General features: G+C 38.3%; 4 protein-coding genes across 7 annotated transcripts; 2 read left to right on the forward strand and 2 right to left on the reverse strand.

Annotated features, from left to right (window-relative positions):
• Positions 1-100: 100 nt before the first annotated feature.
• Positions 101-3,723, reverse strand: LOC113688509 (uncharacterized). 2 transcript variants are annotated; one of them, XM_027206333.2, is made up of 7 exons: positions 3,552-3,723; positions 3,189-3,280; positions 2,495-2,913; positions 2,358-2,410; positions 2,095-2,132; positions 963-1,377; positions 101-535 (listed from the first exon to the last, which is right to left on the reverse strand). In XM_027206333.2, exons 2-7 carry the CDS (start codon positions 3,230-3,232, stop codon positions 311-313), a joined length of 1,194 nt encoding a protein of 397 aa, XP_027062134.1. In that variant the 5' UTR covers positions 3,233-3,280; positions 3,552-3,723; the 3' UTR covers positions 101-310. The 2 variants fall into 2 exon arrangements, with proteins under 2 accessions (XP_027062134.1, XP_027062135.1); XM_027206334.2 differs by lacking the exon at positions 3,189-3,280 and having other exon boundaries at positions 3,552-3,715.
• Positions 3,724-3,863: 140 nt separating this feature from the next.
• LOC113688507 (UBP1-associated protein 2C-like) lies at positions 3,864-7,445 on the forward strand. The gene is made up of 2 exons (XM_027206332.2): positions 3,864-5,440; positions 7,104-7,445. The coding sequence occupies exon 1, from the start codon at positions 4,102-4,104 to the stop codon at positions 5,437-5,439; it is 1,338 nt and encodes a 445-aa protein (XP_027062133.1). The 5' UTR covers positions 3,864-4,101; the 3' UTR covers position 5,440; positions 7,104-7,445.
• Positions 7,446-14,461: 7,016 nt separating this feature from the next.
• Positions 14,462-19,811, forward strand: LOC113688461 (uncharacterized). 3 transcript variants are annotated; one of them, XM_072049130.1, is made up of 6 exons: positions 14,463-14,849; positions 15,537-15,669; positions 15,905-17,882; positions 18,021-18,086; positions 18,390-18,544; positions 19,344-19,811. In XM_072049130.1, exons 2-6 carry the CDS (start codon positions 15,577-15,579, stop codon positions 19,533-19,535), a joined length of 2,484 nt encoding a protein of 827 aa, XP_071905231.1. In that variant the 5' UTR covers positions 14,463-14,849; positions 15,537-15,576; the 3' UTR covers positions 19,536-19,811. The 3 variants fall into 3 exon arrangements, with proteins under 3 accessions (XP_071905232.1, XP_071905231.1, XP_027062082.1); XM_027206281.2 differs by having other exon boundaries at positions 14,466-14,849; positions 15,491-15,669; XM_072049131.1 differs by lacking the exon at positions 18,021-18,086 and having other exon boundaries at positions 14,462-14,849; positions 15,491-15,669.
• A 150-nt stretch (positions 19,812-19,961) lies between these two features.
• LOC113688462 (protein trichome birefringence-like 31) lies at positions 19,962-22,311 on the reverse strand. The gene is made up of 5 exons (XM_027206282.2): positions 21,894-22,311; positions 21,441-21,612; positions 21,024-21,223; positions 20,780-20,926; positions 19,962-20,616 (listed from the first exon to the last, which is right to left on the reverse strand). Exons 1-5 carry the CDS (start codon positions 22,268-22,270, stop codon positions 20,253-20,255), a joined length of 1,260 nt encoding a protein of 419 aa, XP_027062083.1. The 5' UTR covers positions 22,271-22,311; the 3' UTR covers positions 19,962-20,252.
• Between the last annotated feature and the right edge of the window lie 424 nt (positions 22,312-22,735).

Genomic DNA, 22,735 nt, shown 5'->3' on the forward strand with positions numbered 1-22,735 from the left:
TCGCAGTTCCTGCTTCTCTGAGAAATATGGAGAAAAATAGGGAGAGCGGCGGGAACAAATCAAATGGAGCAAAAATAGGGAGCGGGTTGGGACATGGAAATGAGTCAGCCAGGAATATAACGCACTCTAACCCCTAATTCAGAATGAGAATTGTCGGTTACAAAGCAGAATTCTAAAAGATTACAGTAATCTATTTCATTTTCATGTTCACTTATTGGAGAATGACAACATTCATATATTGAGCTAAAGATCATATTTATAATGCGTAAAGTGCTCCATTCTCATTGACTGATTAGGATCTTAGTTTATTCTACCAACCCTCTGCTTTGGTCTGTAACCAGGAATTAATTTCGGAGTTGTCTTGAGTTGCAGATTCAGCTCTTTTGATCTTGGCTAGACGGATTTGATCCGCTAGAGAGACTTGGTGTTGTTCTGTTCTTGTGAACAATGCATCCAACTTTCCTACATCCACGTTCTTCCAGGTTCGTTGGTGATGACTGCTGAAATGACTGCTAGCAGGTTTCAGTTTGTGGATCTGAAAACAGCCAAAACAACCTCTATGAACCACTACACTGATAACACGATCTAAGATTTGAAACAAAAAGAAAAAGAGTACAGACAACAGCATCCAGTTCTGACTGAAATTTGATACAACCCAACTAGAGAGTTCATCATAGGTAACTCCAAAGCATGGGTCCTCTTCAAAGGAAACAAATCAGTACAAATAATCTGCTCCTAAATGCAACATATGTACTAAATTATGAACCCCTCATTTAAATTCTTCTAAACAGCAAAATGTATCAGTAACTAAAACATGAGCACCGTACGAAGGCATAGAGTGGTGTCCTTTTCAAAACCTAAAGTGCAAACGAATTGTCATTTATTTTTGGCAAATTCATGTCTAGAGAACAAAATTAAAACTATATCTAGCTTCATTCACGTGGGGTTTCAAAGGTTTGTACCTTCGTCAGTTTTGCCTTCAATTTAGATTCTTGATTGGCAGCAAATTCTTCTCTCTCTTCCTTTGACCTTTTCCTTTTTCTAACTTTTGCCTTCTGCGCTAGTTCCCTTTTCCTTTGAGCAAGTATTTTCTTTCTTTCATCTCTTTCCTTTGCTGCTCTTTCTGCTAGTACATGTGCCATTTCCTTTTCCTTTGCCATTTGTGCTGCACGCTCAAGATGTTGGAGAGCTATTGCTCTTTTCATCTTCTCGTAGCTATCCCAATCTAGTTCTTGTTGGTCACTACCCCCTGTCTTAGCAACTCTAGCAATGCTTTCAGCCCATAACTGCAAAAGTTTTTCCTCTGACCTTTTCCATTTCAAACGTTGTCCCCACAGCTTCTGCAGTGACCTGCTTATTCTTGTCTTAGTCTGATTACTGCAAAACAGAATAACACTTTAGTTCTAAATCTCCCAAGCTCAAGAGTCTTAAGTGTCAATGTTGAACATGGTATGTCAAGCATCCATGCAATGGTACAAACAGTTAGAGAGCTCATGCTGTGTATGAAAAGGGTGAATTTTGGGGTCAAATACAAGGAAAAACAGGGTAATTGAAAAATGGAGAAACAAAGTATTTGTGATGTGAATGATGCATCTCAATTCAAAAGGTCTAAGTTATGAAATATCTTGGCAGTGGATCTTACATAAAATTGTAGGCACTAGAACATGTTAAGCTGAATATAAATCATGCAAAGTTGCACCATACATTCAATTAGTTCTCTTGGGTGAGTCAACTGCAGCTATAGGCCATTCACAATCTTTCTATGGCAGGTTCTAGCTCTTATATGTAGCCACATGTTAAATTAAGAAGAAAGTTTGTCAACCACCGGATAACAAAAGAATTACATCTTTAATCCAGTCAAAGACAAGAAAGCACAATACTGGTGCCTAATGACTATTCACCTGAAGTAGTGTTCCAGGATTTTAGCAGCTCCTGACTATATTGGACTACAAGTTTGGGAATAATGCACAACAAATTTCATACTTGTATAATCTGCATTTTAAATTTAAAGAAGAGAAAAAAAAAGCAAATATACTGCATAAGTATCAAAAAAGCAAATTGACTATTTAGAGAGAGAGAGAAAATAGAAAGTACCTAAGCGAGCGAGGGCATTCAGACATCTTCGCTCTTACCTGATAATTTTTACAGAGAAGGAAAATGTTACAGAAAATTATAGCAGTAAAAGAATGTGGTTTCACGGACCTTTGCTGCTAATAATATACGGGAAGAGTTAGTGCAAAATGTAACAGTATGACCAGAGGAGCAGCCATCTGATGTCAAACACATACTTTATTGGCAGACTGTAATCATGAAGTAATAAATATTTTCTAAATTAGTAGGTTCTTACACGACTTCACCTTGGGATCTCTCAAGGCTTCTTTTGTCCTTCGGCTGATTATCTCCCGTGTCTCTGCATATGTAGTAAGAGAATTTAGAGTGACAAAAGCTTGAAGGAGAAATATTTCTAATGCTGTCAAGGAGTTAAACATGGTACCTTCACTGTGTTTTCTGCCTTTGTTCCATGGGACTTTTCCTTTATTTGCTAGTCCAATCCTTTTTCTTCTTTGCATTTCCCTTTCATTCTCAGAGTTAGAATTCTTTGCCAGATTGGAAAGATTATCCTGTCGAGTATCTTCAGTTAAAGGTTGGTCCTTTAATAAACTAGAACAGTTTTTTTGACAAGAATCCACAACGTGAAATGTCTCCGCAATACTAATGCTGGCCGGAAAACTTCTACAATGATAAGGCACCAAGCACGAACTAACACAGGTAACCAAGGAAGAGACCTTCTTCACACGAGACACACCAACAATCAACACTGTTGTGCTTGATCGTGCTCGTATGTGTTCAACTGCATAACCAGAATTTGGTACTAGTAGACTGTTGTCCTTGTGAATAGGAGTGGAGAGCTTCCTGAGAGCAATGTTGTGTCACTAATAAACTAAACATTCATCAGGGCACAAATTTTCTCTATCTGGCTACGTCATAACATAAATGACAGTACAGAAACCAGTGACGAGAAAAGCTTTATTAGCAAGTTCAGATGGGAAACGAATCTTTTGACAATTTAAGCTTCATATCAACCAATATTCAGCGCCACCAAGACCTACTTTTTATTTTCCCAAGTAAATGTCCCTAATTATCTGAATAAACACAAAACAGGGAAAAGGTTGTATTCAACTACTTACATTCTATTTAATACCGTCACCACACATGCTAATATGTTAGCCATAATCTTCAAGCAGAAAAGCAAATTTCCAAACTGGTTTTCCAATATTTTCTGCATTTGTATAAATAGGTATCAGTAATTGCACTAAAACCATCCAGACCACTCAATTTTGCCGGGGAAAAGAGCACATAAAATCTACTTGGAGTTCTATAACTTGAAATGCACAATGTGGGATTAAATTAGCAAGCAAATTCTGGAAAGTGGAGGAAACATGACAGGAGATCATGAAAGATTGCAACTTGGGAAGCTATGAATTGAAATTGCAAAAACCCACATCAAGAATTTGACAGAAAATACAGAGGCAAGTGATGGGGAGCCTTACCAGGGAGACAAGAGCATTGCAGTAAAGAAAATGTACTACGAATAGTTATCTTATTGAATAGCCCCCAGAATTCCAAAAGCAATCGTCAGATGGAGGAGGGGAGAACTGGCACTGGTTGAGTGAACAGTTTAGATGCTCGATGCAAGCAATGAGGAAAATCCTACGATTGTCTTACACGCGCACCACGTAGCGGGTGTTGGAAATCATTATCTAATTTTTACACGCAAGCATGAAAATTGCCCTTGTTTTTGCCCTTTTTTACCTGTGTGTGTGTAACATTTCATGCATTTTGGGTCGCTAGTTGTAGCTTTAACTGCTAAGCAACATGAACAACCCATAGGCTGAAAAATCTTAATCCAGAATTTCGTCTTCCAACAAGCCCAGCCCAACCCAATTCAATTGGATTCTTCTCCGCCGCTCCACGTCATCTTCGATCCGTATAAATGGAAACGCCCGTCTAATTTCCACTTCAATTCTCGGTCCTGACTCTGACTAGGATTAGGGTTTTAACATCTCCTTTTTTTCACTTTCCCTTCCTATTACATCAGCAATGGATCCGATTAAGAAGAGGAAGCTCGATGAAAACGGCGTTCTATTACACGATCCAGACGGCGCCGTCGCCGCAGGAATGGTACCTTTCAAGCTTTCCGTCGAAGACGCGCGTAAAATCCTCGAACCCTTTTCCCGCGAACAGCTACTCGAGATCGTCCAATCAGCCATCCTTCGCCACGTGGACGTTCTCGACCTAGTACGATCCATCGCCGACCGGGACCCAGCACAGAGGAAGCTCTTCATCCGCGGCCTTGGTTGGGAAACCACGACGGACAAGCTACGAGCTCTCTTCTCCCAATACGGTGATCTCGAAGAAGCTGTTGTAATTCTCGACAAAGTCACTGGAAAATCGAAAGGTTATGGCTTTATCACTTTCAAGCATATTGATGGGGCAATGGCAGCTCTTAAGGAACCTAGTAAGAAAATTGATGGTCGGATGACGGTTACTCAGCTAGCGGCTGCTGGTGTGTCTGGTGGGCCGGGTGGCGGAGGGGGGAATAATCAGGTGGATGTTTCGGATAGGAAGATTTATGTGGCAAATGTACCTTATGATATGCCGGCTGAGAGGCTGTTAGCTCATTTTTCCATGTATGGCGAAATAGAAGAGGGACCATTAGGCTTTGATAAGGCAACGGGGAAATCGAGAGGGTTTGCTTTATTTGTGTATAAAACTGCCAATGCTGCGAGGGCGTCTTTGGTGGATTCTGTGAAGAATATAGATGGGCATCAGTTGAACTGTAAACTTGCTATTGATGGGAAGAAGAAGCCAGGTCCTGGAGGGCCTCAGGGTGGTAATGAAGGGAACAATGATGGTATTGGGGTGGGGATGCCTGGTGGGATTGCTGCGCAATATGGTGGGCACGGTGGAGTTGGTGGTGTAACTGGATATAGTGGATTTTCCGTGCCTTCGGTGGGTGGGAATCAATTGAATTCGTCATTAGGTAGTGGTGGTGGCGGCGTTGGTGTTGGTGGTCCAGGGATGTCCGGTATTGGCAGCCAAGGGATGGGGTCTAATTTAGGTGTTAGTGGTGGACTTGGTCCTTATGGTGGCGGGACGCATTATGGTGGGCCTGGTTCTACTGGATATGGTGGGTTGGGTGGAGCTGGTGGAGGATTGAGTGGTGTTGGGAGTGGAGTTGGTGGTGCTGGTCGTGGTTCTTTTTATGGATTGCCACCAAGCTCAGGTGGTATGCCAACTGGAGATTATCAACAGGGGGCACACTATGGCTTATCTTCGTCTGGATATCAAAGCCAGCATCATCAGACAGCAGGAACCTCACCAGCTCCCAGAGTTCCAACTGGGGGAATCTACCAAGGGGTGCCTCCTTACTATTGAGGTAGATTTTCTAATTTATTCTAATATTGCATCATTTTTTGAACAAATGTGTCACTCCTTTCTACCTACATTCTGCTGGTTCACCGTTCTCTCGTTGTACTCTCTTTTTGTGGTTTGTTTTAGGGATTCTTGTCAATTTTGGTGATTGTTTAACCATTCATCACGTGATCTGGAGTGAACATGTTCTATTGTATTTTTTTAGTTGGAGTTATAACTTGTTTGACAGTGAATTCTTTCATGGATTTCTGCATGATTTGGGAGGTTGCATGTTTTTGGTTTTGTTTTGGTGTTCATTAATATGTCTGGTCAGTACCATGCATTTTTTGTTTTGTTTCATTTTTTATTACACTGTGCCATTTTCATACTTGTATGTGATGAACTGGTGCTTCATACAAAGTGCATCATGGATGGTTTAGTGCTTATCGTTGTGTTTGTTGTTACCTTTCTCCCCCACTCTGTATTATTTGAACTTGTTGCTGAATGATACATCGTAGAAGACTTTCCTATAATAATTTCCAGATTTAAGAAAGTGTTACCTCTGAGTTCTTCCAGCTTTTTATTTGCATGCAGAGTTAATATCGTACGCCAATGTGCCTTAAAAGATTTGATTTTTTTTGAATTTTGAGAAACTTGTTACCATTTGAATTGGTTGCATGGTTCAATTTGTTTCGGATAATACTTGGAAGTAATTGGTGGAGATATGTTTTTTTCATGTAGTGTAAATGAGTCAGAATTGATGATTGCAATGTGCGGCATTAGTAAGAATAACAGTATTGCTCTATCTTTGCGCAACATAGACCATATTTACAGGGGTTGACCTGTTTATGTGCTTTTGTTCATCCTGATCGTTTTTGTTATGTAATTTTGGAGTTAGCCTCTGATTTGGTCCCCATGCTTGTGGGTTCATTTAGCGATTCTCTTGTTAGTCTACGCAGCCAGAAAGTCTTCTTTTGTTGTAGTCTGTTGTATTTTTCTTTGTGCTGGTTCATATGAAGTCATACATCCTATGAGATGTTTTATTTATCTACTATTCTAAATTAATGGGCAAGTTCTTTTTTGGAGGCTTCTGCTTCATTTTTCTTATGCACCATCTACGGATGAGAATTATGCTTTTACAACATTTGGATTGTAAACTAACAAATTTTTTGCCTTAAGCTGATAGCTGAAAGAAAGGGGTAATCAACAGTAAATCTTCAAATTCTCTTCCTGGTTCTACCTGTGTTTGATATGTATTTTATGTGCATCTACTTTGATCACATGAACCTATGCTATTCATGTGAATCTTCAATAATGCATGATTTACATATTTTTAACCTTCGTTCTCTTTGTAACAACAGCAGTAGTTTTTCTCACCGTTATTGTAGTATTCTAGAAATTATAATTCCTTTTTTATTTTTCCTTATTGCGCTTGGTTGTTGGTTGTCTGAATTTTGTCACTACTCATTGTTGTTTTGCTCTGTGACAAGACCCTTTTTTTTGGGTGTATCATCTCTAGTGTCGGAGAGAATTATGGTGTGTTTGGTTACTTCTATATTGTCATGGTGCTGCTGCTTCTTGGCTTAAATTCTTGCCTTTTGTTTCTTGAGTTTTTATGATGTTTGAGCTTTGTTTTGCAAGGTGTATGTGGATTGACATTTTAAGTTGTGAATGGATGTTTGGTTCAGGTGTGTGAGAGCTTGTTGGCGCAGTTGCTTTTTATGGTTCTGGTGATTTCGTGCAGACAATATGAACTCTGGCTTCATGATTTTGATTTGCTGTGTAGTTTGGCTCTTCGATACATCTGCGCTTCATGATGTCATCAAGTGAAATGCTAGTAATCTAAGTGACTGAGTATTTTGTATTTCTGATCTAGAGCTTCTATGCAATTTGAGTCTGTACGAACTTATTTAGATTGCTATGTGTTTTTAGGGAAAAAGATATGAATTAGACTTTGACTTTAGTTGTTTGTTTTGCTGCGGGTGCAGCTGACTTTTGCTTATGGCATTTGACTTTAATTGGTTCTGATCTGTCTTTGGAGCATCTGCCATATGTTTAGATGCTATGTTATTTTTTATGTATTTGTTTGCCTTTTTTGGTTTCCTTGTGTAGTATTCTGTCAATTAGACATTGCATTTACAGTTGTCACCTTCCAGGCGTAATCTAGTAATCCACCACAAATACAAATCCTTGATAATTTTCTTTGAAGTGAGTTAGAGTGTGCATTAGGTGAATTAGACTAAAAGAGCATTTTTTGGTTTCTCTCTTTGGGGCAAAAAGAATGGAGGAAATGAAAACGGAGGCACGATAAGGAAAATTGTCTACATTAAATTTTGAAAATTTCAGTTGGAAGCTAAATGTTAGGTAAGTGAATTATCTTCATCTAGTGAAAAAACATACAATTATGTGTTGCACTTGGAAAGACAACCATTTATGTGTTGCACTGACATTTGAACTCTGATTGCTTGACGGTATCATTTATCGTGGACAAATTGGATGAAAGTTTTCTTGTTAATCAGGTATTTTTTGCACTCTGATTCTTGTGGAAAATTCTTGTAGTTCTTGAGTTGTGTCTTCTTGGAGTGGTCAACCAACCCCTGATTGGCTTGTCCTAGGTCTCAACATGAGTAAAAATCATGCAGTGTTCTAGCAAGCTAGTCAAATTGAATTGTTATCATTGGACACAATATTTTGCTAATAGTTTTTGTTTTCTATTTACAATTTAGGCATCAGAAGATATTTCTGTGAGTAGATTTTGTGGCTTAGCCTGAGTACCGATGCATCTTTTTGATGCTTAGCACGAGAGGTGGTGTATCTTAATGCCTGGCCTTAAGAATTTGCTTTCTTAATCGGGCTATTTATTCTTCAACTCTGAAGAATTTTGGATTTTTAGTAAATAAACTATGGTATAATTGTTATGTGTTCCTGTTGACATGTTTTTAGAAATTGAAGTGGCGCTTGTAGGTATTTTGTTTTACTCAAGTTCTGCTCTCTCATCTGTCTCCTTCAAATGGAACCTTAAGCTCTTAGTCTTATGTTCTTTTGGTGAAATGTGTTGGTTGGTATACATTCTCTGTTTTAGAAAATTTTCTATTGAAAGTGGATGAGATTGAACTGGTAATCATTTGGAGAAGTTCTTTAGATGCCCAAGTTGGAAAGAAGATGACACATCAGCAAACCTGTTGGTAAGCCAATAGTCGTATGTAGACTTTATCTAAGACCGAGAACTCATATCTCTAAGGCAGAAACTGCTGGAAAAATGATCAACAAAAATCAGAACAGGAAAAGCAAAGAGAAAGCAGAGAAAATTTGAGATTGATAATAAGAATGAATTAGAAATTTTAGGAGTCACTTCTTTGTACCATTAGTCATTTTATCACACTAACCCTAAAAAGACGTCAAATCTGCAGGAATTCAAGAGGGTAATAAAATATTTGCACCCTGCCGTTTGTCTCTAGGTTGACTGGTTTGTGATTCCATTTGTGGCCAAAACTCTCCTCCCTAGTTTCCAGTGACATCAATAATGGACATGTCAGAGGGTTCATTATAGTCTTTTCAGTTTGTTAGCGTTGTTGTTCGGTCTAGTGCCTTTTTTGGGTAAACGGGGAATTCTGCCATGTTGCTTTATTTGTTGATTTACTCTCATGACAGTGTTCCTATGACTGAATCGGTAATTGTCCGAGTGTGCTACTCCCTTCTTGATGACTTGATGATGCCGTTGTCCTATAATAATAAGCTGTAAATGTCCTTTGGAATCACCCTTTGGTCATATAACTGACTTGGGGTGGCTAACAATGGCTAATGCTATATTGGCCCCATCTGGGTATGTTTGAAATTGCTATCCTATAAGGTTCAGAAGTCCCTTTCCTCTTTGAGATTGTGAAACAGTCTTTGCATAAATCTGCTGGAGCAATCAAGGTCGCGGCAACTTGCCAATCATCTGGGCGACTTGTTTGCCCGAAGAAAGTATACCATCACATCATGGGGCGGTTATAGAGGAAGTCTGGAATAAGAGTGTCATTGAATGTAATGTACATTTCGAGAAACTCTTGGGCGGATGTAATCTGTTACCATATATGAAAATGTTCCCAGATTGGAATATCTTCTAGTCGATTGTATGGATGTTGAATTTTTGTGTAGTCGCGTCATCTTTTGATTGAAGAAATAAAGCAGCAGCAGAAGCAGCAATGCTGTTAACTGGATGACTAGAAAGGCTCATTCCTAGTGATGCGGGATAAAAGCTCTCCAGATGGACAAGAGAGGAAGTGGGGACAAAGAGGGATGTGTAAAAATATCCACGTTCACTGTGGTTTAGGGGTTGAACTTGCTGCTAGCTCAAATTTCTCAAAATTTTGTCACTCGTGATTTTGATTTGCAAATTAATAAATCTCGGTAGTGTCGTGCAGGTCATGACAGAAGGTTAAAACATGCTACGTTACATAATAAACAAAATATCAAAAAAATTGTTGGATTGTCAAATGGCAAATGCCGGTTGGTTATCGGTTTTTTTTTTTTTTTTTTTGTTGGGGAGGGGGGGGGGGCGCGATGTGGCGGCGGGGTTTCTTGGGCTTGGTGTGGTTTTGTATACCGGGCAAACAAAGTCGTATATTAGTTAATGTGTTATGCGGGCTGAATTTCTAAGAATATTATTGTTAAAATTTAAAGTTGTTATAAAATTGGTGTAGTTTGGGGAGTGTTTCTGATTTAAGGATCATCGCACTTTCGATACGAGGCTTTCAATAAAAATGTTTTTAATTTTCATTTATTTTGAGTTGCTTTAGTTTTCTTTTTTTTTTTAATTTTTTGCAAAAGCTTCGGGTTTTTTTTTTTTTTTTGGCTTGCTTTAGTTTTCTCAATTTTCTCTTTTTTGTTTTTTGTTTGTTTGGCAAGCTAATGAGCGGCTAAGCATTTACCATCGGGACCAGTCATCGTGATGTGATCAGGCTGGTCTGCGGCACATTTTTTTAAAATTTTTTTTTATTTTTTCCTGACGCCGCAAATTTGATTGGTGGCGTCAGTTATGGACCGTTGATCACAATGTGATCAATGGATGCAGATTGAGGCCAAAATAATTGTCTAAAATAATTTTTTAAAAAGTGAAACGGCATTTTTTTTAAGTAAAATCGCAAATCTCAATTGCGGCGATATTTGTCTTAGATACGGTCAAACTCCGGTGTTCGATCCTTCTGTTGATGATGACAATGATGACGACCACACGCTTTGAACAAGTTTATGCACCACTTCGGAGGTTCGAACGATTACAATTAGGATAAATTCTATCACACGAAAGGATTCATTGCAAATGTGGCTGTTCTATCACTTCGCGCGATAAGGGCAAGAGGGGCATTGATAGGTGATATTTAGATTTTTTGGATTTTTCTTATCGAACCTTTTGTTTTATTATCATTTAAGTTCATATGCTAATTATTACATCCTATAAATATTGTTCAACGCTGCATTATTTAAATTAACATTCACATTAAAAATTTCAAAAATATGACTTAGGCAAATTTTATTAGTATTTTAATAGCATACTTGATTATCATCTAAATTTATAAAATTAACATAGTATCGCATATTAAATTTTTGACAATTCTGGTTTATAATAGGATTTTAGTAATGGGGTTTTTAGTAATATGGTTTAAGGATTTTGATTTTAAGATTACGGTTAAAGGGTTTATGTTTATATTAAGGGTTACACTGTGAGGACCTGAAAATTGAGATTTCATGTTAGGTAAAACGTTAAACCTAAACCCTAATTAAAAAAAAAGGTTACGTTATATGAAAAAAAAAGCTTCCTCGCTGGTTAGTTTTATTAAAAAAAAAAAGAAAAGAATCTATCGCCGCTCAGGAGTGGCGATACAAAAAAAAAAAATCGCCACTCATGGAAAACAAAGAAGAAGAAAAACCTTTCATGAGCGGCGAAGCTTTTGCAAAAATTTTTTTTTTAAAAAAGAAAACTTAAGCAATCAAAAATAAATGAAAATTAAAAGCATTTTTATTGGAAGCCTCACATCGAATTTGCGGCGACCCCTAATTCGAAACCCACCCTCAAACAGCACCAATTTTGGGACAATTTTTATTTTTGACAATATTGCAAGAAATTCGCGTTATTCGGTGATATAAAAATAATACTACAGTTTTTAAAATATAAACCCATAAATTCTAGAATACGCTTTTTCCTTTACACACTGAAATGGGTTTTGGTCTTGGGTTAAGCTGAAACATACCGAGTTAATGTATTGCATTTTGTATTTAACAGGTTTCCAGCTCTATTTCGTGCCAGCGGGGAGAATGAAGTATTTTAAATTAAGGTCGAGTGTCTTTGATATCTTAGACTCAGGAGGATACCGCTCGTTTATGGGATATGATCAGTACAACTTGACGGGCTATGGCACTTAATCAGCAAGCGTTTTAACAGCAGTTCTCGTGATTTCTGAATCAGTAGTGTCAGTTCCACCAAAAATAAAATGCCCTCGTCTCCTGAGTGAAGAGCACAAACGGCAACCAGATTGTTCGAATTTGCAAAAACTTGGAGACCAAGAATACCCCCCGCCCCAACCCCGGCTCCCTCCAGAACCTGCCAATTTCACCATATACTACTAGTACATTAGTCATCCGGCAACCCTCTTCCCAATTTGGCCATCTACTCCATCCAGGGTTTTACTTTTCCACTATTAGTAATACATACACCTCAGGCGGGCTGAACTTATCCATTTTTTCACAGAGATCAACGGTTGATTTCTGATTTCTTACTGTCCTTCGGCAAACTGCAGAAATGAACCAAATCAAGGTTTCCAAGGATTTAGACTCTGAAAGAAAGAGAATATTCTCTTCAAAGCTCAAGCTCTCCAATGGCTGCTCTTCCATCACTCCACCCACTCCTCCTAGAGTCAATCTTGAGTCATTTTCCCTGCACCGACTCCATCAGATGCATTCCACCGTTACCGCTAACCCAAATCCTGATGATCTCAAGGAAACCAGAAAACTTGAAGCTTCATTGAACGTCGAAAACCAAGAAAAACAAATCCTTCACAACATTTTGCACTCCTTCACGAAATCCCGATTAGTTGAAATCCTTCAGGAAGCTGCCGTTGCCCACCCCGCCATTCTCCATGCCGTTCTTTCCATCGTTGATGACAACCCATCCCACCGCAAGATCTTTATCAGAAATCTTGGCCCTAAAACCACCCCTGAAAATCTCCACAGCTTCTTCTCAAATTACGGAGAAGTTGAAGAAGCTAAAGTCATCTTTGACAGGACCACTGGATATAGTAAGGGCTATGGTTTTGTTACTTTCAAGAATGCCGAGTCTTTCTTGCTTGCCCTGGAAAACCCCAGCAAGAAAATTGATGGATTCGTCAGTTTTACCAGCATTTGCGTTGGGCCCGATCATTCATCAGGGAAGACTGATGATAGTAGTATCAGTAGCGATGAGATGGAGAAAATGAGAATGAAAAGGAAAATTCGGGTGGAGAATGTGCCAGCCGAGATGAGTTCTGAGACTCTGTTGAGTTTTTTTGAGAAGTACGGTGAAATTGAAGAAGGGCCTTGGGGGTTTGATATGGGGACAGGGAAATCAAGAGGGTTCGCTTATCTTTTGTATAAGAATGCGGAAAGTGCAAAAGCTGCTTTGGCTGAGAGGGTGAAATTTGTTGATGGTTTCCGGCTGGTTTGCAAAATGGTGTTGAGGGAAAGGGAGAGAAGTAATAGGAACCCAACGGATATAGTGGAGCCACTGCCTTCGCCTCCGAGAACTTTGGTTTTGCCTGTTTCCTATTACTATTGTGTCTATTATTCTCGTCGATTGGTTCCCTACAATTATTACTATCAGAATGAGCCTGTTATGGGCGGCAGTAGCGGCCAATTGGGGCCTTGGACTGAAGGACAATCATCATCAGCTTTACGTCCTGCTCCTCGGATTGCTGGTGCTGCTAATTCTGGAGCTTCTTCGCCTTCTGGAAGATAGAGTCCGTGCTGCAGATTTTGAAGGACTAAAATGTTGAGGCTGGTTTGTTGCAATCTTGTACAGCAGAATGAGTTCAGAGCACTATTTCTAATCTTTACTTGGTGACAGCGTTCGTTAAAGATGTGATTAAGAGATAGTAGTAGTATATTAGTATTAGCTATTGACATTAAGGAGGAAGAGGTACACAACCAGGTTATTTTGGATTTTGTAGTAGGTTGAAGTACTGCATAGCCCTCTTTTTTATTTTTGTTTAGCATTGAGGGTATTGCTTAAGAGATAGCATGCACAAATGAGAGGGATTTTTTTTTTCTGGCTTAAAATGCTTGTTCAATATTATTTCATTAAGTGTGTGTATATATATATATATATATAACTATATATACACACACACATACACACATATATGTTGGCCTAGTAAAGTTTTACAAAGGGAGATATACTGCGTTTAAATAATAATTGGATCAATTGCGTAAGGATCAAGTACATCTACTTATGTTGTTCTTGTTCTCGTATTATATGTTGTACATGCATCCTCTGGTTTCTCTGCATTCAGTGTTAGCTTGGACTTGCAACTTATGCAAAATCACTAATTTAGATGAATTATAGATATTATAGCTAGTCAAATCTATTGGATTCTTGATGGAAAGTTGGCCTTCTTTGGATTGTGACTTTTTGTAAAAAAAAGTTTTTTCGTTTTCGGTGAACACACATTTTTACTAGGTCTTCTGTTCTCATGGAAGGGGAAAAAATTAAGAATAACGTGAAGGAAAAATAATTAGAAAGACGAAAAATAATCTAGAAGACAAATAAATAAAAAAGGCAGGGTAGGTCCTTAGCCTCTGCTTGACCCAAATTAAAGGTAAAAAGAACATTCCCAAAGGCCAAAAGCAAATTCAAAAAAAAAAAAAAAAAAAAAAAAAGAGTCCAGTCAACCCCTATATGGTATATACCACGACAAGGTAATTAAAAGCAAAGGAAAACAGCAAAAGCCTTATCTAATAGAGTATCAATTTCCAGTTCCAAATGATTAACCTATTGAGGAATTGATAATAACCCTCTGATAAATATAGACATTAGTAATTGCTAAATTGATTCAAATCACTCCTGCTCAATAATTCATGGGGGCCACAATAAATTTACCAACACCACCACCACCACCACCACCACCCCCAAAAAAAAAAAAGCAACCCTTTTGAGCAGAACTAAAAATGGAAACGAAATATACAATAGTGAATATCAGTATAAATAATTGATACGCCGGCAGCCCAAAAAGTCCCCTATTTTTTTTTTTTTTTTTTTTGTCAAAACAAAAAGTCCCCTATTAACTTCTGAGTTTTGTCCCTCAAGCTCTCCTGCCCAACAAACAAAGCAACTCCGCCTCCCCCCACCATCATCATCGTCATCGTCGTCGTCTCTCAGCTTATCATCATAACCACCCACCGACCGGCAGCAGCCTCGGTAGCCGGTAAGTTTTAGAATATCTAGAATGTCTTCAGAGTTATAATATTATTCCTATGAAAGTTGTATATGTATGTCCGCCTGGCTGCTGATCGTGTGTGCTAGTATATAGGTTGATCAAAAGCTTAATTTAGCTGAAAATAAACATAAAATAAAGTAATTTCTGGGTTCTAAAAGCTTAAACGATCTTTAGTACTTCAGTGGTTCTTCATGTTAATTATTCATTGATGTTCAAAAATTGGAGCTTTCCTTGAATATTGTGGATGATACTATAAATTAGTTGAATTTGTTAAATTTCTGAAATAGGTATAGAATGAGATAAAGGCCGGTTCAATTCAACTCAGGTTCTTGATATCCTTGATTCCATTTAGTTGATCATCATACTGTTATTGCCCAACTTTGACAAAGACTTCTTTTTTATCCCTCTTATTTGTTCTTCTTCCAAGTAGTATAAAGCGTATCTTTGAGGCATCTTTATCCGTGCATGCCTGTGCTAATGGGAATTATTAAGCAGATGCCTTGATTGTAGATTTTTAACAGCAGATTGAGGGTTGTAGGTTTGCTGGAGCTAAGTAACTGTATGAGAAAAAATTTTAAATTGCAAACTTGTTATATTGTGTTAATGACATCTCGAAAAAATATTTCCAGGCTGTATCCTCATTGAATTGGGTGATGGTATCTTTTCAAAACACAGAATTTTCATCCCTGTTTGAGGAAGGTAGCATATATGCACTATGGATCTAAAATCCAAAGGTAGAACATGGGTTGGTAACATATACCACAAGTTTGAGGCTATCTGCCAGGAGGTTGATGATTTTGTGAATAAGGTATTCATTCCCTTTCTGTTTTTATTTGTCATACCCAATTTTTATGATTGCTTCAATCTGAAAATCATAATCATAATTTGGCTTATTAATGATGGACTCCTTGGAATACTAGGATTAAAATCAGTATTGACGTGTTTGTCACTCATTCTAATCCTTCTGGTCCCCCTGTTCCATGTGATACATATGATTATCTATTTGGAGTTTTCTCTCATCATTGAATTGCTTGCTTTTACAGGATACCAGTAAATATGTGGAGAATGAAGTGCAAACAATTGGTGAAAGTGTGAATAAAATATGTCCTAATGTGGTGCATGATTTTCACCCTTATTTGGAGGATAATAAACAAGCAAAAGCTCATGGAGGGACCAGAACGCAAAATGATGTCGAAAGGACCAGTTTTAAATCTAGGGTAGCCTTCAAAGAAAAGCATAGACATGTCAGTGAAAAGAAATCATCTAAGGAGCAGGACAGGTTTGATGTTAAAGGTTGTGATCCCAATGAAGTGGACCATCTAGGGCAATTCAGCCCTCCTCCTGCTTCAGATTCTGCTCAAGTTGCAGAAAAAGACTCACACTGGAAAGAAACTAGTGATGCAGCTATCTGTAGTAACACGGAGTTGGTTCTTCAGGAGAATGTGAGATGGGAGGATTACTCTGCAAGTAGTTATCTAAATTTTCCTAGAGCAGAATATTCATCTAAATTGCCATTATGTCCGAGAGATAATCTACTTATTGATAATTTGGAGTCTCCTGTTGATGGAATTTTATATGGGCCAGCAGAAATTTCTAATGAAGAATACTTGAGAAATAGTATCCTGGATGAGTTTTCTTCAAGAATTTTTGTTCAGGGTGTGGGTCTTAGGACTTCGGAGATGGACAGGATGACATGCAATAGCACAGATCTTTCTAAGGAATCAGAAACTGGCTTGTTTCTTGAACAAGACGGTGAATCTACAATGTACAAGAAGTTGGAGACAGGGGCTGAAGAGAATGCCAAAGTTAAGGAGCATCATGCTTCTGAACTTGCAAGTTCTCTTGAGGGTAAGAATTCGTGGGAGCTATTATGGACACAGGAGCAGCATCCAGTGGGTTTGGAAGACAAAAATTCATCTTTTAGGTCTTCAGCTGATGAGGATCATAAAATTCCTGATCTAGAGAAATGTTCTCCAGAAACTTTGGTTCCTAATACTGTGCTTAGAGTTGTTCCAGTCAAACAGGTAGCTGATGATAATGCAGAACCTGCTGATGAAGCAGTAGTGAACCTGTCTTCACAACATGATGATCATGTAGAATTCATAAAATGTGGTACGGGTCTTGAAGCAAATGTTAGAAAGGAGCATTTGGTGGTTGATAATAGAGGTTACCTTAGCCATGAAAGTTCGTCTGATTTGTCATTACATCCAAGGGAGAAGCATCCTGATGCTGAGGATTCAAAGTTGCTGCAGGACAAAAGTTTGTATAAATCTTTACCTATTTCTACAAATGAAGATTATTGGTCAACCATTCCAGCCAAGTTATCACCGGAAACTTCAGTTAATGACGAAATTCTCAGACCTTTCCAACAGAAAGAGGGAGAATGTAATAGCCCACAATGTTCTAATGAAACTAAAACTGACTTGTCTTTAGATTGTTACCGTTCATGCATGTCCTCGGATTTCAGTTTTGACAAGGATTGCTTGGTGGAGAAACATGCATCTTCAGAACATTTAAGGTTTCCTAAATGTTCAAGGAAGCTCCACGTGGAGACTGATGAGCTGAGTTCTCTAAATAGTGGATATTTATCTGGATTATCACTAATATATAGGACTGAAGATCATAGAAATACCATGCCCACTAAGATGTCACCAGTTAATTCAGTTAATGATGCAGGGTTAAGTGCCTCCCAGAAGGATAAGACGATGTGCAATAACCTTTCGGATGTTTTGAGTACTAACTCATCATCTGAACTAGTGTCTTCAGGAATTTCTTGGAAGCATAAATTAGCTGAGACAGAAGCTTCAAGTTCTTCCATGTCGACAGAACTTTTAGACCCGCCAGAATTTTCACATGGAAATTGTACTAAGAAGACAGAGGAAGTCTGTTGTGATTATACTGATTCCGGTGGTTCTGCGTCAACACTATCCAGCAGTTCTTGTGCATCCTTATTTGGTTTGACCTCTAGGAACAAGGATGTAAACCTGGTTCCTGCATTCCCAAGGACTTCCTCATCTGCAGGTGGGTGTTACAAGCTTTTGGTGTTCTTCAGGAATTGTGAAATCTTCTCCAGTTCACATACTTTTTTCTTTTCTTTTTTCCTTTCTTTCACCCTTCTTTTGTTTTCCTCAAATTGACTGATGACCATTTTAAGTGCAGATTCCTCCAGTACTGATAAATCTATGCTTGATTCTTTTGGGAATAAGCTTCAACAATCCTTCGAAGGTAGTCAATTAGAAGCTGATGTCTTCATTGAGGATTCTAATGCATTCAAACTATTCACAGTTTTGTTCTTTTTTCATTGTTCTATTTTTAGAAGGGGAGGAAGGTTGTGGTTTGAATAGTTTTCATGAAACTTCTAGTTAGTGGCTAATTATAGCATCATCCAAATGGACCTTATTTGTTGTTTGTGAAAGTCTCAAAAAGAAACTGCAAACACTAGTTTGGATACAACTGTACTTTCTTTACGAAGTGTCTATATCAGCAATATGTATCACACGGTTCCTGACTTTCAAATGCTTTTGACAGGGATAGTGGATGACTCTGTTAGTGATATTTCCGATGCTGACATGGAGACTATCGATCTCTCTGATAAAGCAAAACTTGAGGAAAGCTGTGTTATTGTGGATAATGAGCTACTGTATGCCGCCTCCTGCAGACCAAGAAAATTTAGATCATACAAGGTATTTTGTCTGTCTCTATCTGTCTCTTTCTGGGTTGGTGGGTTCTATGTTTGTGTGCAGCTTGAGATGGTGTGGTGTTTTGTGCTCATGCTGATCAAAGATCTTTTAGATCTGACAGAGCATGCTTTGTTTTGTGGCTTATAGTATTTGTTGAAGTTTGAAATATGCAGTGCCTTACTCTTATTTTAATTGTTGTCATGCGTGCCATCTTAAGAGTTAGTTAAAGCAAAAGTTGTACATTAAGCTGAAGTTGATTAAAGTATTCTTTTAAAACATGTAGCTGAGTACGATTTTGATGAATCACTGCTTGATTTTTGATAAGCACACACTTATTGTATGTTCTTATTGGAAGTTTTCAATACTTTTTCTAGAAGAGTTCCATGTCATGAATTTTAAAGTTATTACTACGACAAGCTTCATTGTCATAATTGTTATGATTAGTTATGCTCCAAGAAACAAGCTTACCACATTATAAAAAGAATAAAAGGTGAATTCTTTTATCAAGTAGGAGTTTCAATGTTGTACTGAGTAGTTCATTTTTTCATTTTTCCTTGGTTAGTTTGTATGTATATCGAGTCATCTGGTTCTGTATATTGTTAATGCTTTCAAATTGCAGCATCGTTAGTCATTCCTTAAGCATGTGATGATGGGCTTGATGCTTTTGATCCTTTTGACCTCCCTGCTTGAAGAGAAATAGCGGTTTATTGTAGATTGATCTGCTGAACAGGTGGAAACGAGCATAACTAATCCTTTTTTTTTTATCTTGTCCTGCGTTTTTTCCCAACCTTCCCAACCCCAGAAACTGATACAGGAGGCTTTTGCTTCAAGAAAGAGAATAATAAAGGAGTATGAGCAGTTGTCAATTTGGTATGGAGACATTGATTCAGATACCAGCTTCCATTCAGATCAGCATCTTTCACCCCATATGACATCTGCATCAAGACCCTCACAAGCACGTGATTTGGGTGAGTCAGAATGGGAGCTTCTCTAAGTTCCTTTGCTCCTCAGTGAAGATGCAGCCAAACGAGTTCGGAGCTTTCTTTCCTGGGCTGATGAATCTCCGGCTATCCTACGTCTTGAGGCGGTTCAATTTCTTGTAAGGTCTTTTGTAGCAACTGAGAGTAAACAACTCAAAAAAACTTCTTTAAACCATGAGATGATGGTTCTTCTTTTGCCAGTCCAGCATTGGCAGCGACTGGATTGTAAATAAATGTTAAGATCACACACATTCACACACCAAAATATAATACAAAAAGTTCTTCTAATCCTTGAAGTGGTTTCTTCTATTGTTTCTTTCAGTCAAGCATTCAAATTGACCATGTTTAAATACACTATTTTCTGTAGTGTAAGTTAGAATTTGCCGCCAATTAAATTGCATTAGATGAAATTAGTGCAACAGTTGAACTTCCGTTCAAAATGCAGCCTTTAGAACGATATCCATGCTTTATTGGTGCGTCCTACAGCTAAAAAGGTTACACGATTTCTGCTACAGTAAGCATCTCAATAGTCTTCTTGCAGAGACTTGCAAGTCTGTTCAATGATGTTAAACGTGAAAATCTGCTACATATGTGGCATGCATACTCATTTCTAGCATAACTGAGAAAGCTCTCGGTTGAACATTTCTGGTCTTACTACTAGGATATCCATATGTTAATGTTGAAATACCTGAGAAGTTGGTCAAAGCAAGATGGAAAAATTCGAGGACAAATCATGCAATTCCTGAATTATTACGGTAATCCTGCAAAAGAACTGCATAGAAAATCTCATTCCATACGTCTGGGATGCCTGGCAAGCACCAGTGAATGCAATCAGCATACGTTTTTGGATCAGACCTCTGTTCTTTGGTCAAGAGCTTCCCTTTACGTTCGCCAAATACTGAAGTATGGCCATCTTTCCTGTACTCTGATAGCTGTGTAATGTTTAACAATCTAACATTCACTTTCAATTTTCCTAAAACATCTTTCACTGATCCCATGATGTCAAGACTGGAACCAGTGCCCCAGTGTGGCCCTTCAATGGGGTGTGACTCGTTGAAGCAGTTACCTTCACTTCCAGCCTTCCACTCCCAGTTCCTACAATAAAAGTCAGGAAAAAAGCATGAAATGACAATTGGTCTATGTTACATGCAGATTTTGTAAGTCTTAATTTTGCTGTGATTGTACATTAACTGCCCCTTGATACGTTTAAGTCAGGCAGGGTTATAAAACTATGGATGATCGGTAGATTAAAACTCACCACAGATGCGTCGGGGACATGGTCATGAAAAAGATCTTTTGATTGCGAGGGTTGATTCTGGTCTCTATCCAATTTGCCCAAGTTTCCATGGCCAGCTTATACGCAGTTGTTACATTGTATTCTCTAACATCGTCTGGAGATCCATATCTAAACGAAGATGGTCTGAAAGTTTTAGCTGGAATCCATAGCCATAACTCTGAATAATGATGTGAGTCAAATGAATAGGAAATATGGGAGTACGTACGTTGCATTGATCAAAGGTTTGTACATCCACCATACATAGCTCTCAAAAACCAAAATGTCAACTCCCTCCCACTCTTTGCTGTGCTTAGCTATGGAATCAAGCCTGACCATTCGTTTTAGTACAGTGTGATTCGTAGCATGATCTGAAATAGACTCAACAATGAAGGGTGCCCAATAGTACTCGATCGATGCATTAAACTCCTGGAATCAGATGAGGGATTAATCAATTTCACTTCTTGTAAGTGATGCACTAAAAAGAGATTGTTTCATTTCAATTAGCAAACCCCCCGAAGCAAATGCATTAAACAAATTCAACTGACTAGTCCTGTTAAGGTATGCCATGCTCTTTATTGTCCCATTTTTCCATTTTCATTCTCATCTTTTAGGCATTATGATTGAATGAAGAATCGAGTCGTACCTCAATAACGAAAATTTTTCGGGGAGGAATCCTTTCAAGAGACTTCATTCCTTCTGGAATTACGGATTGTACTAAACAGACCATAGACTCGAACATTCCTCTCTGTATTGAGTCCCCTATGAACATCAGCCTTTTGTCCCTCAAAATCTCTAGCAACTTCAATGCATCAAACCTGAAATTTTTAACAGTGAATCAGTTATACGAAAGGGGTAATTTAAAAGAAAAATGCCCAGAATCATAGCAGGTCCTGTCATATCATATATAGTGTCGACTGTTTTCAAGAACAACTGTTATTTATCTCAATGATAGTGTTGAAATCTCCTATATTACTTTGTGCTTTCACATTCTTTTTCCCCACCTATTAATAGGCAAGTGAATGCTACGATGCAGTGGGAGCGGAAAAGGTTGTACGATAGAACAACGTGGTTCAGAAGATAACCAGTTTGATTTTACCTAGGCAGGTTGCATCCATTAGGCTGCCATCTCCAATTTTGATACAAAGAATCAGGCCTTCCATTTTTAAGGCAGGTAACCTGTTTAACCAAGTAAGGGCAACTCTCTTCTCTATAAAGCGGGTAGCTTAAATTATCCCATACCCATTTTCCTTCAAACACATCGCAGCCATCTTCAATCAGCTCATCTTCAGAAACAATAATTGGAAGTCTAGGCCTTCTGCTTCCTGCCAAACGGGATTGCCAAAGAAAATACGACTCGTTGTTCTTCAAACTATCGAGTGCAACTCGTACGGCTCCTAGCACAAGCAGAGAAGCCAATGCAACCGGGAAAACCAGCTGCATTCGGCGATGATATTGAATGGGCTGAGTAGTCATTGGGAGCTAAATTCTCTAGAAGATCATCATCCTTTGCTATTCTTCTGGTAGTCATTCTTGAAGACGAGTATTGTACCATTAGCTGAGGTGCAATATCTTGGAATAAAAGCATAGTTGAGGTATTCTGCGCAACTAATATGCAACAGCAAGTTGGTATGTTATGAAGTTTAGGTGTGTCTCAAGCAAACTTGTGTACTGTAATTGAGCTGTGGAATTTGGTTGTCAATTTCAGCTTCACAAATATAAACAATTGCTGGAGATGTGTCAAATATCAATAATGTTCCTTAATTCTGTTAGAAAAAACGACTGTCTCGTTAAGTCAAAAACTTGGACTAGCTCTATTGCTCATAGTTCTTGGTTTGGTAACCGCAAGGTCTCATGCAAACCTTTTCTCAACTTTGGCAGCCAAGTTTGCCTCCTACAAGTTTTTTTAAAATTTTAGCTACAGCAATCTTAAAAAACTTT

The sequence above is a fragment of the Coffea arabica genome, chromosome 5e (genome assembly GCF_036785885.1).
Source record: "Coffea arabica cultivar ET-39 chromosome 5e, Coffea Arabica ET-39 HiFi, whole genome shotgun sequence".
Lineage (NCBI taxonomy): Eukaryota > Viridiplantae > Streptophyta > Magnoliopsida > Gentianales > Rubiaceae > Coffea > Coffea arabica.